We start from the raw sequence: 20091 nt of genomic DNA on the forward strand, positions 1-20091 counted from the left end.
TGCTCACCAAACTCTCCTCCTTTGGTATCCATGGAAATCTCCACGCATGGCTGGCGGACTTCCTCTCTAGTCGTCGTCAACGTGTGGCCCTGAATGGGTTTCTCTCATCTCCTCTTCCTGTTCAGGCTGGAGTTCCCCAAGGCAGTGTTCTGGGCCCCGTGCTTTTTCTGGTCTTCATCAATGATCTCTCTGACTCTCTCGAAAATCCTCTCTATCTCTTTGCTGATGACTCCACTCTCTGCCGCTCCATTCCTCTTCCCTCAGATCGGCAGTCTGCTGCCTCCTCACTCTCTGAAGACCTGGACAAAATCACAGACTGGTCAAACAAGTGGAACATGTCTTTCAATCCTGACAAATCTCACACTCTTACTATGTCTCTCCGAAAAGATCGACTGGACAACCCTCCCATCTATTTTCTCAACAATCCTCTCCAAGAAGTTCTGTCGCTCAAGATTTTGGGTCTCACTATCTGCCATGATCTTTCTTGGGAAAACCACATTTCCAAGCTGGCCTCCAAAGCCAGTCGGCGACTGGGCATCCTCCGTCGTGCGAAGTCCTTCCTCGGCACACCTGAGCTCCTCACCACATACAAGGCTTTCATCCGCAGCTCAATGGAATACTGTTCTCCCCTATGGGCCGGTGCTCCTGCCTCACACCTAGCTCGGCTTCACGCTGTTGAAACCAAAGCTTTCAGAATTATTGGAATCTCCCGCGATGAAGCTATCTCTGAGGGCCTTTCACTCACTCACCGCAGGCAGGTAGGTGGTCTTTCTGTCTTCTACCGACTCCTCTCCGGCCTTGCACCCCCAGCTCTCTCTGTGCTCTGTCCCCCAAATATTCCTACAGGTCGCACAAGATCTGCCAGCAACCCTCTGATGGTTAAACTGCCGAAATCTCGGCTCTCTGCTCACCTTCACTCTTTCATTCCTCTTTTCTCCCGCCTCTGGAACAAACTCCCTCACTCCCTTCAATCCCACTCCTCCCTCCAGGTCTTTAAAACAGCTGTTCACCACCATCTCTTATCTTCCCCCATCCAAAACCTTGATCTTTTCTACCCCCGCTAATTCACCCCAGATCCACCTTGTTTGAAATTCCAACTTCTTTCCTGGAAGTCCTGGCAGTGTCCATATGTTTTATACCTCTCCCACCGCCCCCTTCCCATGCCCCCCCCCCCCCCAAAGCCCTCGCCCTCTCTCAGATCTCTCGATGTCTCCATGTCTCTCGGTCCCTGCTCTCAAATGTTGTGTTTGTGTCCTTCCCCCTCTCTCCCCATCTTGTCTACCGCTCCCGATGTTATATGTTTTATGTGTCGGTTTGTCTTTCTGTGTGATTAATGTTCGCTCTTTCACGAGCCTCGATCTTGTATACAAAAAAAAATAATAATAATAAAAAAAAAAAAATTGTAAATTTGGAATAATTTTCTCCCCCAGTAGTCCTTGAGCCAGACCAAAAGTAATGCTCCGGTGGGGGGAGTAATTCTCATTATGATTTTCCATTAGACCAATGTCTCAAGTGTCAGAAAAGGTGTGATGGACATCTGAGAACGGTAGCTTAGTGCCCGGATGGACGCCATCTTTGAAACCACCCAGCTCGAAAATGCCCATTTGGTGGGGTACATTGTTGCACGTGTATCTGGACTTCTATACTAGCTATCGATGTGCGGTTGACGACTAAATATACGTCCGATGTGTACCGTCTAAATAAAAAATAATATGAAGCATTTTGTTTTAGATTAATTATTATAAAAATCAATTATCGAAAAAAAATCATATATTTTTCAATATTTTATTATTAGACTTGTACTTTTTTTAGTGAAACAACACTGGTATGATTTTCCAAATTATGCATTGTGCTACACCGTTTATCTGTCTATAAAAATAACTCAAAAACTAAAACATATCATCCACCACGAGTTTACAACAAATAAATGTAAAGAGGCATAAAATGACTTAGGCCGCCGCTGGCATTATCTATTCTGACGATAACGCAAGTTAGGAATGTCGTACGGAGAGGATTTTAACACCATACGATATCTAATAAGCAGGCGGAAATTGTTACATAGGAAATCTGCACTTTGGTGGCCATCTTGGATTTCAAAATGGCCGCCAATTATATTAATTATTCATTACTAGAGTTTGGAAAGACGTATGGAGCTGATTTTAACACCATACGATGTATATTCCTAATAAGCAAGCGGAGGTATCATTGAACATGTCATGTTTTAGTCAAATAACACCGGTATGATCTTCCAAATTATACATTTTGCTAAACCGTTTATCTGTCTATAAAGATTTTCAGGCAATTTGGCCTGCATTATAATAGAGAACAACATATGCTATACAATATACAGTGCACACAAAGTTAATCATCAGAGTCGCCATCAGAGTCATTGGCATCCTGAGCCACGATAGCATCATCCTGCACCATGTTGGAGCATCCCTGCAGCTTACACACAACAGTGCACTTCAACCCATTCAGTATGCAGGAGCAATCTGACGGTCGACACGTCCTTCTGCATGTGCATGAGATGAGATTCAAGACGACATCTGGAGCTGGTAGACCCGCCATCCATCGGATTGTGAGCGAACCGCCATCATCGAGTTCCCAACCATGTCCTGCTGATGGTGTTGGGACGTCTGGTAGGTTTTCAAGGCTGCGTCGCCAGATAGCCGCCTGATAGTTGGCCCTAAGCGTATGCTGCATCAAGGAGTCTTCACAAGGCGGCAATTGTCCAGATTCGATCTGGCCCTTCTTTGCACAGAACATGTGATAACGGAGCGAATTAACACCGACGATCTTCGTGTTCTTGGCGTACAGCTGACACGTGAAGGCCTGAATGCTATTGAAGACGTCTGTTGGTACATTCCACGAAGATCCCAGATCTGTGAATGCTTGAAGATACAGCTCATTCGCTTGCACAAGCTTCAAAGCCTTTATCTTTCCTTGGCTAGCCAGAGCACTCACAGTGTCACACCCACTCCATGCATGAAGCCCTGGCAATGCACTGCAAACTCCAGACCCCAATACCGCAGCCAACTTTCCAACGTCGATCATTCTGACTCGAACCTTTGTTCCTCGTCTGATGAAGAGCTGACTATCGATGGTTCTGCTGAGATGAAGACTGATGATCAGAACGTCGGTGTCATCTGCCACTAAGATGATCGTCTTGTAGTGGGTAGCGGCGTGCTTTGCGTGGAGAAACATACGCGTGTCTGCTTCCTCGTGGCTACATTCGAGTGCTTGCACCAACTTCCACCTATCGCGGGTCAGTACCAGACATTTTTCACCACAGGTGACATACAGTGTTCTGTTGCCTAGCTTTTCGCGATTTGTTTCATGTTTCCACGACTCCGCCAGAAACACAACCAGTTTCTCCTTTGTCTGGCTGCAAGCAAGGAGACGCCGCCAGTTCATGATTTTGTGTGCGGGTCTGATCTCGCTGAAACTGATGCCTTCATTTGAACCGCGGTTCACACGCTCAGCTGCTTTGATGGATTCTTCTGTGTATGTGTCAAAGACAACATCGATGCGCTCACTGCCTTGACCAGCGTGAAGCGCTGCAGCAAGGATGCGGTCAGATAGTTCTTCGAACGTGTCGTTCTCGCCATGCATCTTTTGTATGAGAGCCATCGCATCAATTATTGTTGCACTTCGCTTGTCAACGTTCTCGGCTGGTTCCACAAGACCTTCCATGTGTTTCGCAAGTGCAGCTTTGTTCGTTTTTTTCATTGACCCATCAACGTTTGCCAAAGACCATGGTAACGGCCCTAGTGGGTGACAAAGGACAAGTTGCATGTCGAGGTTCCTTGTCTTGGCGATGAGTATCATGGTGGCAAACAGTTGTCTGTCAGCTCTCAGGACGATCTCCTTGTTTGTGCCCTTCACAACTTTCTGCTTGATCTTACCAAAGGTCTTCAAGTTTAGCTTGTTCAATGTGTCATGAAAGCCTGTTCCCTCTTCAAGACGTTTCTGGAAGCTTTGATACGCCGCTTCCCCCTTTTGCAGGGTGTTGAGTAGGTCATTAGAAACGTCCTCCCTCGCAGCCGCTCCGGTAGATATACTGAGAAGACATGACGGATCATCGGCGAATGGATTGGTCCAGTCATTTTCCAGTAGATCACAGATAGCTGTGACGCCAGACTCATCACGTTTGATGCGAGAAGTAGACAAGTCAGGGTGCTTGGCGTGAGATGTGTCGCTGCCATTCACAAGGATAGTTTCTCGTAGTTGCCTCAGTGCAGTAGCCCGATTTTCTGCAGTTAGATAGTATCGTGACACAGCCCCTTGTCGAAGACTTAAACCTCGTGTTCCTCCAGCTGTTTGCGTATCTTTGTTTACTGTTTCTTCTGTTGTCTGATCAACAGCGATTCTGGCAAATGGATTCCCTGGTCTAAGCTGTACGGAGAAGTAGCCTTGATTGAAATGCCTGTACAACTCGGGGCATGTTTCGTGGAGTTGCGTCATCTGTGCATAGTACACTGGTAGATATCTAGCATAGTTCACCTTGTTCATTGCGAAACACCAAGGGATCACTCTTCTGACACAAGCCAAGTGAAGCATCCAGTCGCCTTCTCTATCCGCACGAATCAACCCCAGCAGGGTCTCTACCATATCAATATACATCATCCAGAAGCGAGCCAGGTCTCCATGTTTGGTTCGCAGAAAATGTAGGTATTTCGCGAACATGTCAAAGCTCTGTACACATGAATCATCATCGAGAGCAGCAGCGAGAGTCTCGTGGCAAACATCCTCCTTGATGCTGCGAATTTTGAGGTCAGTGCTTCGAATCTGGGGTTCCTTGTCAGGATGATTGCTTTCTATCCACACCTGGAAGCCCTTCCAAATGATGCGCATTAGTGCCTCGTACATCAACTTGTGGAGTCGCACAGCACGGTTGTATTGCTTGCCTTCCAGAACCCTGTTGATGGAACCTTCAGCGATTACTCCTGACTCAACAGCTACATCCCGAAGGCCTGCATCTCCAAACATTTTCCCAATGCTCGACATGAAGTTACAGATGGTATGGAAGTTCCCCATCATGAGCACGATTCTTCCATATCGATCGACATCTTTCCATGCTATTTCGGTCGCCTTAGCAAATAGTGCCTGGTCTAGCACCACCGGTATACGCTCAAGCTGAAGTGATGACATGATGTTCAGAGCTTCTCTGAGGATTTCTTGCACTGTTGCCATATCTGTGGCAGGCGCGTTTATAGTCGGCAGGTAGCCAACTACATCTTCCGTCACCTGAACACGATCTCTAGTCATGATGTTGAAACCAGTCCACGAACTGATTGTCTGGTCGCATGGTTCCAGCATGCGAGTCATAATCCATACGTGATTTCGGCGCTGCGCAAGGGATGTTGCGCCTGCAAGAGTGTCAGAAAGATCTGCAGGCTTGATTGCAGGTGGGCCCTCTCGTTTCCCACCGCTGTATATTGGAACTAAATCGCTGGATGACGGGATAGATCGCTTCTTATTTGCTTTGGATACTGCCGATGGAGGTTGGGGCGGCAAACACGACTGCGACTTCGGTTGGACGATGATACCGTTGACGCGATGCGATGTTCCGCCACCACTCAGCGATTCCTCTAGCCTGTCGATGTTATCGAATGCTAATACAGTCGGGACCGAAGGGTGCACATGTGACGGAAGTGGTACTGTATCTTTCTCCACACTTGCTAATTTGTCTATGCATAGCGCTGTCTCGATTTCTTCCAGAACTGTGTACGAACATCCGTGCCCGAGTCGATTCAATATTCTGATGACCTCTGTATTACCGGTGAGCGTTTTCATGACCCACGGAAGTAGGACATGCTTCGATGTTCTGATGGTACCCCGGTGTACAGCATTGATGATATCTTGAGCCATCGACCATACCAGTGTGTCGGCACGCGCAGAGCTACCCCCACTCCCGCAAATCAAAGTATGCAGAAATACACGAAGAGAATCTGGTATCTTCACGTAATCTGAAGTGAGTTCTGCTGGCTGAGGCGGCCAACGTTCATTGTAATGAGCATCTTTGATCTGGTGTCGCAGTGAAGTAGCTGCACGCACAATGTTACTTTCACCGTCCGTTCGTTCAAATGCTTTCACTTCTGCTTTCAGGTTTACTCACTCTGCAGCAATCTCTCGCTTTGTCAGATTATCGGGCATCAAGTATACACGGTGTTTCACATTGAAGAAGATGAGCGATTCTCCAAACTCTCTTTGTAATGTGCGCTGCAGATTCTTCTTGATGGAGTCACGAACATCAACTGAAAATGTATCTGAAGACAGGATATCTGTTGCAACATCAACTATTGGAACAATCCTCGGGTTCAAGAACAAGTCAGTGCGAATGAAATTGAATATACATCGTATCATTTCTTTTTTCTCGATATTATCTTCAATGTCAGTTTCTACTTGAGGTTTTTGGGGCCGTGTGTAGTTTCTATAGCAGGAGAAGTGGTAGTGAGCCTCAGCTGCAACCATATCTCGTGTAGTCAATGCCAAAACTCTCTCATCATTGCGAGCTGTCGCAGCATCTCTTATTGTCTTATCTGCTCGAAGTTCAACAGCCAAGACAACTGTTTCACGGGTACGACTGCCTTTTATGAATTTTGAAGCACGCTGGCAAAAAATGCATTTATCATCGTAGACCGTTGAAGTTGATCCTGTCTCTTCCCGTGATGATCGCCGTCGCACCGCATCGCCAGTATCAACTGAAGAACTTCTAGCTGCATTGGTCAAAGTAGCTAGGTGGTTTTTGTGAGTGAAGTCTGATCTACAAGCCCTATGGTATAATATTGGAATATTAGGAAGTTCAACTGCGCCTTCTTGGACTAGCTTTAGAATTGGATAAAAGTTTCTAACTGCGGCTGCGTCACACAATGTCTTCCAAGAACTGTTGCCCGCTGCCTTGCTTAGTTCAGAGAGTGGCGACTTCTTGCTGCACAGGATGCACGTTCCGGACTCAGGTTCAATCTTCGCCCGTTTCGCCTCGACACCGGCCATCTCAGCTGAAAGAACAAAAAGACTGACGTTAGATTACTCCGATATCCGAAAAGCTCGCCAGCTTACATAGACATACTCATCCAAGTCAGTGAACATGTTAGATGGCGCCACAATACAACTCTATAATAGAGTTGTATGTGGCGCCATCTAACATGTTCACTTTTAGTTCTTAAGCCACCCACCCCCCCCCCCCCCCTCAGAAATTAATCAGGTCACCGCAACAAATCTCAGACTGAGATATAGAATATAGAATATAGATATAGAATAGACTGACGTCACTTTCGGCACTGGGTTCTGTGGGTTGATTATCGGCGGGAAATTCCAACTGACATAGTTTCGGTTTGTGGAAAGTGCATGCCTTTTCATATATTTTTTGTGTACACTCGTGGTGGATGATATGTTTTAGTTTTTGAGTTATTTTTATAGACAGATAAACGGTGTAGCACAATGCATAATTTGGAAAATCATACCAGTGTTGTTTCACTAAAAAAAGTACAAGTCTAATAATAAAATATTGAAAAATATATGATTTTTTTTCGATAATTGATTTTTATAATAATTAATCTAAAACAAAATGCTTCATATTATTTTTTATTTAGACGGTACACATCGGACGTATATTTAGTCGTCAACCGCACATCGATAGCTAGTTTTGAAGTCCAGATACACGTGCAACAATGTACCCCACCAAATGGGCATTTTCGAGCTGGGTGGTTTCAAAGATGGCGTCCATCCGGGCACTAAGCTACCGTTCTCAGATGTCCATCACACCTTTTCTGACACTTGAGACATTGGTCTAATGGAAAATCATAATGAGAATTACTCCCCCCCCCCCCCCCCCCCGGAGCATTCACTTCAAAAAATGGCCGGTTGGCTCAAGGACTACAGGCCTAGAAAAGAGGATCTACAGGTTGTGAAAATCTACCCCCATTTAATCAGCCACTGGATCCACATTTTTTTGACATATTTACGGATATATTTGTTACAGGAAGCTGTACATGAAGAAACCCCGGAGTACTGTGTTCGAAAGCTCAACCTCACATGGGAAAAGGTATGCTACGCTACATCTTCTGTAGATAATAAGATCATAAGGTACTAATAACAATTAATGGAATAAGCGGGAGATGCATACCTTACATCGCCACTTCAGGTATTACATTTTGCATTTTACCTCCAATATTATCCTTTTTACAGCGTAGTTCGTAGGGCCCATCTAGAACAGCGATGTCTGTCTGTCCATATGTCTCCACAAACGTCCACCAATCAGAGCTGTGGATCTGGTCACATGACAGGGGACAGCATTTAGTAACCATTACAGTTGCATATTTTACTGAAAGGAAATATAATAACTTTCTGGGGAACGTTTTGGGGTCCCAGCGGGTGTGGTAAGGTAGGTAGGAGGTTTCAGAAATTCCTCAATGCAAGTCTGATTTTCAAATGCAATCGACCCGGACCTTGCTCCCGAATCCGGAAGTGAACAGATGATGACGTTTCGCTGGTTTGATAATATCTCAATACAATCATGATTTAACATTATATTTTGATATATTAACACCATAGTATTGATTTGTGATTGGAATGATGAATAATGCTGTTTGGAATGAAAATATAGAGATATTGAGTTTAAAGCAGAATGAGGAAATGAAGTAAGGGTTTTCATCCGTGACATTTGCGGATTCCCATTTGCAGTTTCACCATTGACTTGATATCGCAAAATTCAGACTGGGTACGCTTTTTGTGCAAATCCTTCATGAACCTGCTGTCAAGGCCTGACGTTCGATTGAAGTTGGCACAGGAATGTGGAATTTATTGAATAAAAATTCATACTTACATTATTTGTTAACTGCTAACAGGTAACCCCACTGAGGTCATACTATCCTCCAATTAAAGTATCAAACAAGCTCGGCTATGCCACTGTTAGGCTATCTTAGTTTTTAATAAAACTTATATTGGTCACTGTCATGTCCAAATATCAGTTTCCCAGCTTAAAAGGTGCCTGAGATATTGTCCAGATGAGAAAGAAAATATATATATGATTAATAATGAAAATAAATAAATAATCATAAAATAATTAAATAATTAATCAATTGGCAAATAGAATACGTAAACCACCACCATTTCATCCGAATCTGTAACTTAAAAAAAATTGAGTCATTAATCGAATAATAAAATAATTAATCAATTAATTGATTAATCAATAAATCGAAAAATCCAAATTAGCCTTTACAGCCAAATCACTTGGTCATTGTCATGTCCAAATATCAGCTTCCTAACTCAAAAGGTGCCTGAGATAATGCCCAGAAGAGAAAGGAAATAAATAGGTACTTAATGAATCGATAATAATTAAATAACTAATCAATTAATGAATCAATTCAAAAACAAAAAATACGGTTTTTGCCAAAGCACTTGGTCACTATTGTACCGAAATTTCAGCTTCCTTGCTCAAAGGATGGCCGAGATATCACCCTGACAAACAAACAACCGGAGTGAAAACTGAGTACTCCCTTTCAGTGTGTGTCATTGCCGAGCCCCTTCCGGTGCCCGGCAATGACGTCATGCAGCGCCTGGAGATGGCATAGGAAAGGAGCGGTGTACAACAATTACCAGACATATTGAAATGAAATAAAAACAACACCTGACAAAGAGCAGATGAGCCCCCGTAAGGAGCCAACAGCCATGCAGTAAGGAGATGGTGTCTCCTAAAAAAACAACCATCCGGTTTGGACCAGTTAATGTCATACCAAAGACTTTAAAAATGGGGTACGTGCTGCTTCCTTGTTTGAAAAGGAGAGAGCATGGACAATCCCCATCGGTTGGCATCTATGAGGAGGAGGAAATTCCTCTTGAGGAAATGCCCCGCTGAGTACCGTGAGAAAAGCGGCGCCATTGGTGTGACATCACTGGTACCCAGAGTATCCCAGGAAGTGACGACACTTCTCCCAAGCTCAATGTCTGTGTTAAGTGTTTGTCTCATCAGTATGTGTGTGTGCGTGTGTGTGTGTGTGGGTGTGTGTGTGTGTGTGTGTGTGTGTGTGTGTGTGTGTGTGTGTGTGTGTGAGAGTGTGTGCGTGCGTCAGCTCTACTATGAGCCTAGCCTGAGTATTAAAGAAACAAGTGGTATTAATAACGTGACGACGTATTTGTGAAACGACATTAAAATGGGCGACGTAAACCGAGGTGTTACTGTAGAGATTTAGTTTGTTTTTGCTGTCGATGAACAATTTGTTTAAGCTGTAAATGTTTAGTTTGTTCAAACTGTATATGCGTTTAGTTTTTTTTTTTTATCTTTGACCATTTGCAGGAAATGCGCTGTGTACTACAATATCACTACAATGGTTGGCCCGACCATGGTGTGCCCGAATCTCCTGGACCAATACTAGATCTCATCGATAGCCTCCCTGAGCTGTCCCCAGATAATCCGTTATGCATCCATTGCAGGTAGGTTTACACGAGCTTAAAAAAACATTTACCTGCATTTCGTTTTCCACAGAGAAACTTGTATGTATAATACTTCTATAATATCTATAAGTAGAAACTTGATACAAAATAATGGAGGACATGAGAATGGAACCAGAGTCTGCGTGGACACAATTCATCGATCTGAGATTTTCAGAATCAGTCCATGACTAGAATGGTACTCGGTAGTGCGCATACCTCTGCCAGGCTGTACAGTTTGTTTTGTATCCCACTGATAGACTGGATCTGGATTCGGACCTGAACCAAAATCTAATCTGCTTGTTCTTGTCACTTAACCAACTCATCCACCAAGTTTGGTCATAACTCGTCCACAACTTTTTAAAATATCATGTAATCGCTTTTCGCCCGATCTCACAATGTTGAAGAATCACTTCAAAAATTAAATAATTCTCATATCGGAATCCATATTCAGATCTTCACCAAAATCGAATCGATTCGGTCTTGTCACACATACAACCTCTCCACCAACCTTCGTCCAAATCCATATATAACTTTTTGAGATATCCTTCTATGTATCGTTTTTGACCCGATCTCCCAATGGTGAAGAATCTCTTTAAAATTTCTAGTAGCCGGTTCCGGATCTTCACCAAAATCTAATCATTTCGTCATTGTCACATACGCACCAAATTTCATCCGAATCCGTCGACAACTTTTTGAGATAACGTGTTCACAGACAGACAAATAGACAAACAGACAGGGTGAAAACATAACTTCCATCCACCTTCAATGGTGGAGGTAAAAATGGCAGCCGCAAATAGTTTAAAGAAGGATAGCCTTTCTTCTTTATTTTACGAATAGAATAAAGGTTCCAGTGCCCCTCTGACATTGTTAAAACAGTAAGATCATCATGGTTACTCATACTGCCAACTGTCTTTTGCTGTAAATGGCATCTTTGTTTTCATGAGGGCACGTGACCTTGTGTCCTTATTCGATTCGTACTTTTGGAGCATTATCGATAAACAAATTCCTTATAGTTTCGACATTTTTATTTAGATGTTGTTTCTTTTTTTTAATGCAGATAAATATCAATTATATATAATGATTTATGATTTTAATATGCCCTCCCCTCTTTTGATCACTGTTCCCTGAGTTTCAACATTCGGGGAAACTTCGCTTGAATTTGAGGACACATCAAAATGATATTCAGGTCATTTCAAGAATCATCTGCTGGCCAATGCCGACAGGCTTCAATTCATCTCGTCTTCCAATATCTTACCCTTCTTCTTTTCCATGGTACCCTGGATCCTGTGGTGAGGCAGTTGCTCTGAAACAACTTGCCTTCTATTCGTGGAATGCTAATCTGACCGAAGGCAATCTCAGCCCATTCCAAAAATTCCGCAACAAGTGTGTGTCCTCTCTCAGGAGAACCAGAAAACAATATTTGTCCAGCCTCAAGAATGAACTTTCAAAGTTGTCTCCCTCCTCTAAAACCAGGTGGCACCTTCTTAAGTCTGGAGCATGCTCCTCCTCCATCCCTTCCCTCTCTTCAAATGGCACCACAGCTGACTCTGCTCGTGAGAAGGCCGAATGGCTCAATTCTGTGTTTGCTTCAAGAACTTGTGTCCCCAACACCTCGCTCTCGGTACCCATCCTTCCCTGTCGTTCCCAACTGCTCCTGGACTGTTTATTTTGCACCTGAGGTGGAGAAGGTTTTTTTTCAACCCTAGACTCGGATTAATTCAACTGGACTGGACCATATCAGCTGGTGTGTCCTAGAAAACTGCTCGGCTCTTGCACATCCTCTCTCTGTCCTTCTGACCGTTATTTAGCCCTTTGACCCTTTTTAACCCTTTTGTTTGACCCTTTGACCCTTTTGACATTTGACTCGGATTTGTGCTCGGTCATCTTGCATCTGCTTGGAAATCCGACATCACCGCATTACATAAAAAGGTGCAAAAACGGATCTCCTTAACTACAGACCAATTAGCTTACTTCCAATCATCAGCAAGGTCATGGAATCCATCTTCACAGTTGATATAAAATTCTTCCTTTTCTCCAACAACCTCATCTCAGATCACCAACTTGGTTTCAGACCAGGTCACTCCACCTTGGACATGGAGGCCCTCAATGTCAGACATGAGATCAGTGCCGTCTCTCTGGTCGTACAGTATCTTGTGCTTTCGATACAGTCTGACATCCTGCCTTGCTCTCCAAACTCTCTGCCTATGGCATCCAAAACCAACTCCACATATGGCTTCCTGACTGCCTCTACTCTTGTAGTCGACATGTGGTACCCAATGGAATCCTTCCATCTCCTCTCCCTGTCAAGGCTGGAGTAACCTCAAGGCAGTGCTGTGGGCCCAGTCCTATTCCTGACCTTCATCAAAGACCTCTCTGACTTTCTGGAAAATCCCCATAAACAACTATTTGCTGATGACTCCATCCCCTGCTGTGATATCCTCGACCATTCAGACAAGCAGGCTGCAGACTCTTCCCTCTCTTCATACCTTTACAAAATCACAAGGTGGTCAAACACTTGGAATATGTCCTTCAATCCTAAGAAATCTCACACTCAGAATCTCTATCCGAAAGGACAGTCTGGCAACCTCCACCAAATTAGTACCCCCCACCCCCTCACCCTCCACCGCTATCTCCTTTCTTAATTATCCTCTTGAGGAAGTTCAGTCATTTAAACTCCTGGGTCTCACTATCAGCCATGATCTTTCTTGGGCAAACCACATTTCAAAGATGGCCTCTAAAGCCAGCCATTGACTGAGCATCCTCTGTCGTACAAATTGCGTTCTTGAACTTATATCCACCTGCAAGACCTTCACCTGCAGCTTTATGGAGTACTGCTCTCCCCTCTGAGCCCCCCCCCCCCGCCTCACATCTTGCTCATCTGGATGCCATGGCAACCAAGGCCTTCAAGATTATTGGAATTTCCTGCAATCAAGGTGAGTCTATGGGCTTATCACTCAGCCATTGCAGACAGGTCGGTGGTCCCTCTGTCTTCCACCACCCCCTTTCTGGTCTTGCATCATGTGCTCTTTCTGTTATTTGTCCCACCAGGTTTTTCCCATCAACCCCTTATAGTGAAACGATCTAAATCCAGAATCACTGCTCACATCCACTCATGTGTTCCCTATTTTTTCCTTCCTGTAGAACTAACTTCCCCATTTTCTTCAATCTCATTCTTCCTTCCAATTCTTCAAGACAACCATTCACCATCTCAGATCGTCCTCGATCCCAAATGATGATCTTTTCTACCCTCGTTAACTCCCACGCTTCAACCCCCCACCCAGTCCTTCCTCCTTTCAAATTTCCACTTCTCCCTCCTGAGAGTTTCCTTCTGTATCCATCTTGTCCACACCATGCATCCTCTCCTGTCCCCCATTCCTCCCCACACCTGCATTGTTTGTCCATGTCTGCCTCTATCTTGGCCTTGGACTCTGCTCTTGGTGTCCCCCTCCCCCCCCTCTCGCTACTGTTCCTTTTGTCCTGTTGATCAATCACTCACAGGGCAATGAATATTAGTGTTACCTTTGCAGTACGGATACATGGATACATGGTACGGATTAACATTGCCCGTGAGATTTCCTAGATTGTGGAGCAATTGAACTCCTCAGATGACAATGCTAAGCAGCCAACTCCAAACAGGTGTGTTATTGGACATACCTGCCGATGTGTGCGAAAGGCACAACTTACAATTGAGTTAATTTAGGTGCGTGTAATCAACAGTGCTGGGTGTGGAAGGACCGGAGCAATATGTGCCATCCATCACACCTGGAGTCTTCTTCAGAGACAGGTAAGGACACTTGGCATCTATTCAATTTCCGGTCGCACTTCCTCGAATCTGTGCTGTCCTCACCACAACAAACACTCAATGACTCTTGTGCTGGTGAAATAGAACAGACAGGAAAGTGTGGCATGATGATGATGGCGGGAGACTTCCATATGGACAACCTGACATATCGATGCGCTTTGAGATACATGGAGAGACAAGCAGAAGTACCCGGCGTTGCCGGGCTGGGGAAGGGAGGGAAACGGGGGAGGGGGAGGGGAGGGGAACGGGGGGGGGGGGGGTAAAGAGGGGGAGGGGGGAGGAGAGGAAAGGAGGGGAAGAGGAGGGGAGGGGGGGGGGGAAGGGGAGCAGTCAGAAGTGGAGGCTCTTTTATGGAGAATTTATATCTTAAAGGGGAGGGGAGGGGGGGAATGGGAGGGGTAGGGGAGGGGGGAAGGGGGTGAAGGGTGGGGAGAGGAGGGTGGGGAGCAGTCAGAAGTGGGAGCTCTTTTACAGAGAATTTATATCTTAAAGGGGAGGGGGGGTAAGGGAGGGGAGGAGGGGGAGGGGGTAGGGGAAGGGGAGGGAAGGGAGGAGGGGGAAGGGGAGGGGGAAGGGTGTGGAGAGGGGGGCAGGAGAGGAAGGGGAGTGGCTCACGTTTCTGAGTGAATGTGGCTCACGTTTCTGAGTGAATGTGGCTCACGTTTCTGAGTGAATGTCGCTCACGTTTCTGAGTTAAGTGTGATGCCGATCAGGAAGAAGAAGAAGCCATACTACCAAATTCGTACACTTCTGGAATTGTTTGATTTATTTGTATTCAAATGTCTGGTGATTGTTTTGTATTTATTTATGCGAATGTGTACTTGTATATAACTGTCATTAATTTAAAAAGGCTTCGGCACTATCGAGCGAATGTTTTTATAATTATTTTTTATTATTATTTTTAACTCCAAAAAAACCGAACTATTTTTTTTAATTTTTTTTTTTTGGCCTGAAACACTCCCAGGCACTCACTGATGAACCTCTGAAAGTTTGATGAAGATCCATTCACCCATCTCTGAATAAAATCCGGACACACACACAGACAACTCGCGTTTATTTATATATATATTGTTGCGGATATGGGATTTGCATCCATCCATATCCGCTTGTAAATATTCCCCTATTTCCTCAATACTTCCCAACTATCCCCAATTCCCCATTCCCTAGTCCCATTTTCTGTAAACAACACTCTGTAGACCCGACCTCCCCCTATTTCCCCCATTAAATGTCGCACCCAGGTTCACCGCATCTCATGTAAGACAACTATAGGACATCTTGCTAGTTATTCTTAGTCTATGTCAGTTAAGGACTCGTTTCCATTAATTCTGACTCTTCGTTGCACCAGAATGTGATTGTATGGCACCGTTAGGAAGTTTAGGACCTCCCAATACCTCCCCGCAGCTCTTCCTCACGGTTCAGCAACAACAACAACAACAACAATGGCGGCGGCGCGGGGAGTGCGCGTCCTCACTCCGGCTTGGTTGGTAGGGGGTGTTGGGAGGGCACCAGGCCTTTCCAACGAGCCGCCATCAAACATGTGCTCGACGGGGTTACCAAGTAGGGGCTCGCTGTCAGCTCCTCGTCAAGGGCGGAGCCCGGTAACCCCCGCACCCAATGGAAGCGGCGGACCGGTCCCATCTGGGGCGGAGCCAACCAGCCGAGGGCGTGTGACTCCCCGCTGAGCATGCGCAGGAAGAGGGAGGTGACGTCAGATGCGCGCTGAGCTTGAAGCAAGAGAGACGCCACCTCCGAGCGCTGTGAGGCCTCCCTGCATCTATTGGACCGTGCTTGATCCTGTCCCCGAGCCAAGGTGCACCTTGTGCTATCGAACTACCTGTCCTTCCCTGCCATCAATCCCTGTGTAAGTCAGCCTTGTCCCGTTTGTCTGTGGTCTGTCGGGGATAAAATAAGACTGTAACTAAGTGCCCATCTCTTCTGTGTCTTTTACCTCACTCTACCTTGTAATCTACCCCTTTTCTCCACCACTAATTATATCCTCCTCCAGAGGTCTTGAGAACTGTACCCCTTGCGTCGTTTCATCTATCCCAGTCGTTGTGTCCTTTCCATCATTGATTTAGCGTAGCGCGATTTGGCCAACGTTCGAGTGGAATCGGGTGAGTTGGGGAAGAATCGGGGGAACTGTTAGGTCGCGGTGGACCACCCGCTCGGCCCATCATAACATCTAATCCGCGATCCGTAACAATATATATATATATATATATATATATATATATATATATATATATATATATATATATATATATATATATATATATATATATATATATATAAATCGGGATTTAAATTTAATTCAAAAATTGATCCAGACGTCTATTCTCTTTCAAACATTCAAACCGACAGAGGTAGTTATTTATCACAGCATCTGTAGAATTTTCACCCTTTTACTCAACTCTGTTTCGCTGTTATTTGGTGGAGCAAAAAGTCAACTGAGCTTTGCAGATACTTAGATTATTAGGTGTACGGTACAAGTTGTCCTTCCTTTTCACCACAGTGCATCATGGGAGACTTCAGCATTTCCGGTGTGATCAAAGAAATGCGGAAACAACGGATATACATGGTTCAGACCAAGGTGAGGCTTCAGATAAGTCATGATTTCTAGATTTGTGGGACAATTCAACTGCTCAACAATTCAACTGCGGAAGTAAATCAAGTAAACAAGTGTGTCTGCAGAACCAGTACGAGTTTGTGTACACTACAATTGTGTACATGTTTGAGAAACACCTCGCCTCCCTTCAAGCTGTCGCCGACTCTTCACCGACTACTTCCGAGCACTTCTCGGGTCACCCAACTACCAATGAGGTAATTTCACGGCAGCACTTCCGAAAAGACTGTGTGATGCAGGAAGTGGTTTTGGTGTCCCAAATGTAAGGTCCTGGAGGCAAATTAACTGAACATGGTTTCAGCAGACTCGGCTAACCCACTGACCTTTCGGAGTCTTGTCCGGTTTTGGTTCTTGAAGCGAACTAGGAGTTGAGTTTTTCAGACGAGGATTTGCATCACTAACCGTTCCGTCCCTCCGAAGAATGTTAAGCTGAAGATCTGTGTGCTCGCATAGTTTGTAAGTGGATGTTAAACATCTCGCGAGATCACGGCGAGGTCACGTCTTTTCGAAGCTGTCCCATGCGCTCACGCTTTCGAAGCTAAGTGATTTTTCTCAATTGTGTTTTTGTCGAGACTGTATCTATCTTTCGGTGTATGTACCTATAGCGTATCTTTTGGAAAATTTTCGGTGCTAATTTTTCGTACATGTATACACAATCGTCGGTGAATGCGTATCGAGTATTCTGCGGCCTAGTTCTCGTAGGCTTGGCTACCGTACCGTCTCCGACCTTGTGGTTTTGTTTTTCTCTTAGCGATTCGTCGAATCCGCTGCAATTATTTTCGTTCTCTGTTTCGTCCCAGTCGTTCACCCCGAACCTCCTTGTTTAATATCTCTGCTCACAAAAAAAAAAAAAAAAAACCCCAAAAAAACATTTCCTTCCCAGGTCTTATTCGTTTATTTGTTGTTCTTATATGTTCGTTCGTTCTTCGTACGCGATCACGTGGTTATAAATGTATAATCTCTCCCCTGAACAACTATTTTCTCTCATATATTATAACACCCTTTTCTTCTTTTCCTACAAAAGGATGCTTTCGTCTTGCTCACCAAATCTATTCATTCCAAAAAATATATATAATACCATCTCTTACAGTTCCTCCTTTCTACATTCCCTAAACTATCCAGAACTCCACCCCTCCTTCAGTGTCCTCAAACGTATTTTTGACTCGAAGGTCTCAAACTCATTTTGCAAAAAATGTTCGTTTCCCATGAATCGTACACTTTCTAAAATCCAATCTCACCCCTCCCCTCCAAATCTTCCCCATCACCCCTTCCCTCAAAAACTTCCCCATCATCCCTCCCCTTCAAAACTTGCCCATCACCCCTCCCCTCCAAATCCACCCCCTTGCCCCTCCCCTCCAAATCTTCCCCATCACCCATCTCTTTCAAATATTCCCCCTTGCCCCTCCGCTCCAAATCCTCCCCATCACCCATCTCTTTCAAATCTTCCCCCTTGCCCCTTCCCTCCCCTCCCTCCTAAACTCCCCCCACACCCCTCCCCTCCGAGACTCTCCCTCGCTCCTCCCCTCCTAGACTCCCCTCTCACCCCTCCTCAAAGCATCCTCCCTGCTTCTTCCCCCTTCCAACTTTCACCTTCATCTCCCCCAACCTTCTGCCTCGCTCTTCCCCCTCCTCAAATAACACCTCACTGTGCCTCACCCAATCTCCATCAAACCTTTTGTCCGCCCCATTCTTCCCTTTCTCCAAGCTATTCTGAAATCTCTGAAATCTCTGACACACCTTCAACAGCTCTCCCTACCTCTTCCTCCTCTTCCACATCTTACCCTACCCCTCCCCCCCCCCCCCTGTTCTGGACCCGATGCTCCCCCTTCCTCTTCATTAACGGTATGGACCTCAAACATCCGGGGCCTCCGCTCAAACTTGACTGATCTCTCCATACAGGTTACTTCTGACAAACCAGATGTGATCTGCTTAACAGAAACTTTCCTCCTTCATGATGTCTCTGATGCCTTGGTATCTCTCCCAGGTTACTCCCTCCTCCGGTATGATAGACCTGAGCCTCGTCCTGGAGGTGGGTTTGCTATCTTTATAAAAAACTCTCTTCCTCACTCGCCCTCCACTGCCCTCTCTCCACCTCACCCCCAGGAATACCTTTGGCTACGGCTTCCCCCTTCGCTCCCACCTTTTGTTCATATGTGTGTTGTACCGTCCACCAAACAGCGATGACTCCATCTACATCTCGCTGTCTGATAATATGGACCAACTTCTATCTCCCCATCCCAACTCTCTCTTCCTCATATGTGGTGATTTCAATTGTCACCATGCCAGTTGGCTGTGTGTGGGTACCTCTCTCACCAGCCACGGCTCTTCAGCAAAGGTCTTCTGCGACTCACTGGGACTGACACAATCTGTCAATTTCCCGACCCGGATCTCAGTCAACGGAGCATCTTCTCTTCTGGATTTGGTTATGACAAACTTCCCTGAAAATGTCTGCTGCTCTTCTTCTGCTCCAATCGGCTCATCTGATCATGTGCTTGTCAAAGTGGACATCTCTCTGACCATTCTCAGAGAGCCTCCTCAGCGTCGACGAGTCTGCCATTTCACTCAGGCCAACTGGCACGGTCTTCAAGCAGCCATCAATCATCTGGACTGGTCTCCCATCTCTACCGCCTCTGACATCAACTCATCCTGGGAATTCTTTCAAAGTAAATTGCTCTCTCTCATGCACAGATTTATCCCATCTCGTCTTCAGTTGTCATACCCTTCCTCCCGTCCATGGTACACGGAATCTTGTGGTGAGGCTGTTGCCCTGAAACAACTTGCTTTCGTCTCCTGGAAAGCAAATCCAACGGAAGGAAATCTCATTTCCTTTCACAAAGCCCGAAACAAGTATGTGTCCACCCTCAGGAGAGCCAGGAAACAATATCTCACCGTTCTCAAGACCGAACTCTCTTGTCTGTCTCCCTCTTCCAAATCCTGGTGGCGTCTGGTCAAATCTGTTTCTGGTGTTTGTTCCCCCTCCATCCCCTCCCTCACCTCAAACGGCTTAACGGCTGACTCCGCACGTGAAAAAGCTGAATGCCTCAACTCTGTGTTTGCCTCTAAATCTTGTGTCCCAAACCCATCCCTCTCTGTACCCACCATACCCAGTCGTACCCAGCTGCTCCTGGACTCTGTGTCCTTTCCTCCTGACAAGGTGGAAAAGTTTCTGTCAACCCTCGACTCTGATTCTGCAACTGGTCTTGACGGCATCAGCCCACGGGTCCTAAAATCA

The 20091-nt window shown here is 45.4% G+C and overlaps 1 protein-coding gene across 1 annotated transcript in view; it reads left to right on the plus strand.

The window, feature by feature from the left end:
• Nucleotides 1–20091, plus strand: part of LOC144891502 (tyrosine-protein phosphatase non-receptor type 22-like) — a 28665-nt gene that overhangs the window by 5219 nt on the left and 3355 nt on the right. Inside the window, exons 4-8 of the mRNA XM_078775123.1 lie at nucleotides 7985–8047; nucleotides 10298–10434; nucleotides 14152–14218; nucleotides 16749–16826; nucleotides 16928–17056. Of these exons, the coding sequence (XP_078631249.1) occupies nucleotides 7985–8047; nucleotides 10298–10434; nucleotides 14152–14218; nucleotides 16749–16826; nucleotides 16928–17056 (474 nt within the window). The remainder of the gene's footprint in view (nucleotides 1–7984; nucleotides 8048–10297; nucleotides 10435–14151; nucleotides 14219–16748; nucleotides 16827–16927; nucleotides 17057–20091) is intronic.

The sequence above is a fragment of the Myxine glutinosa genome, chromosome 4, assembly GCF_964187855.1.
Source record: "Myxine glutinosa chromosome 4, kmMyxGlut1.1, whole genome shotgun sequence".
NCBI lineage: Eukaryota > Metazoa > Chordata > Myxini > Myxiniformes > Myxinidae > Myxine > Myxine glutinosa.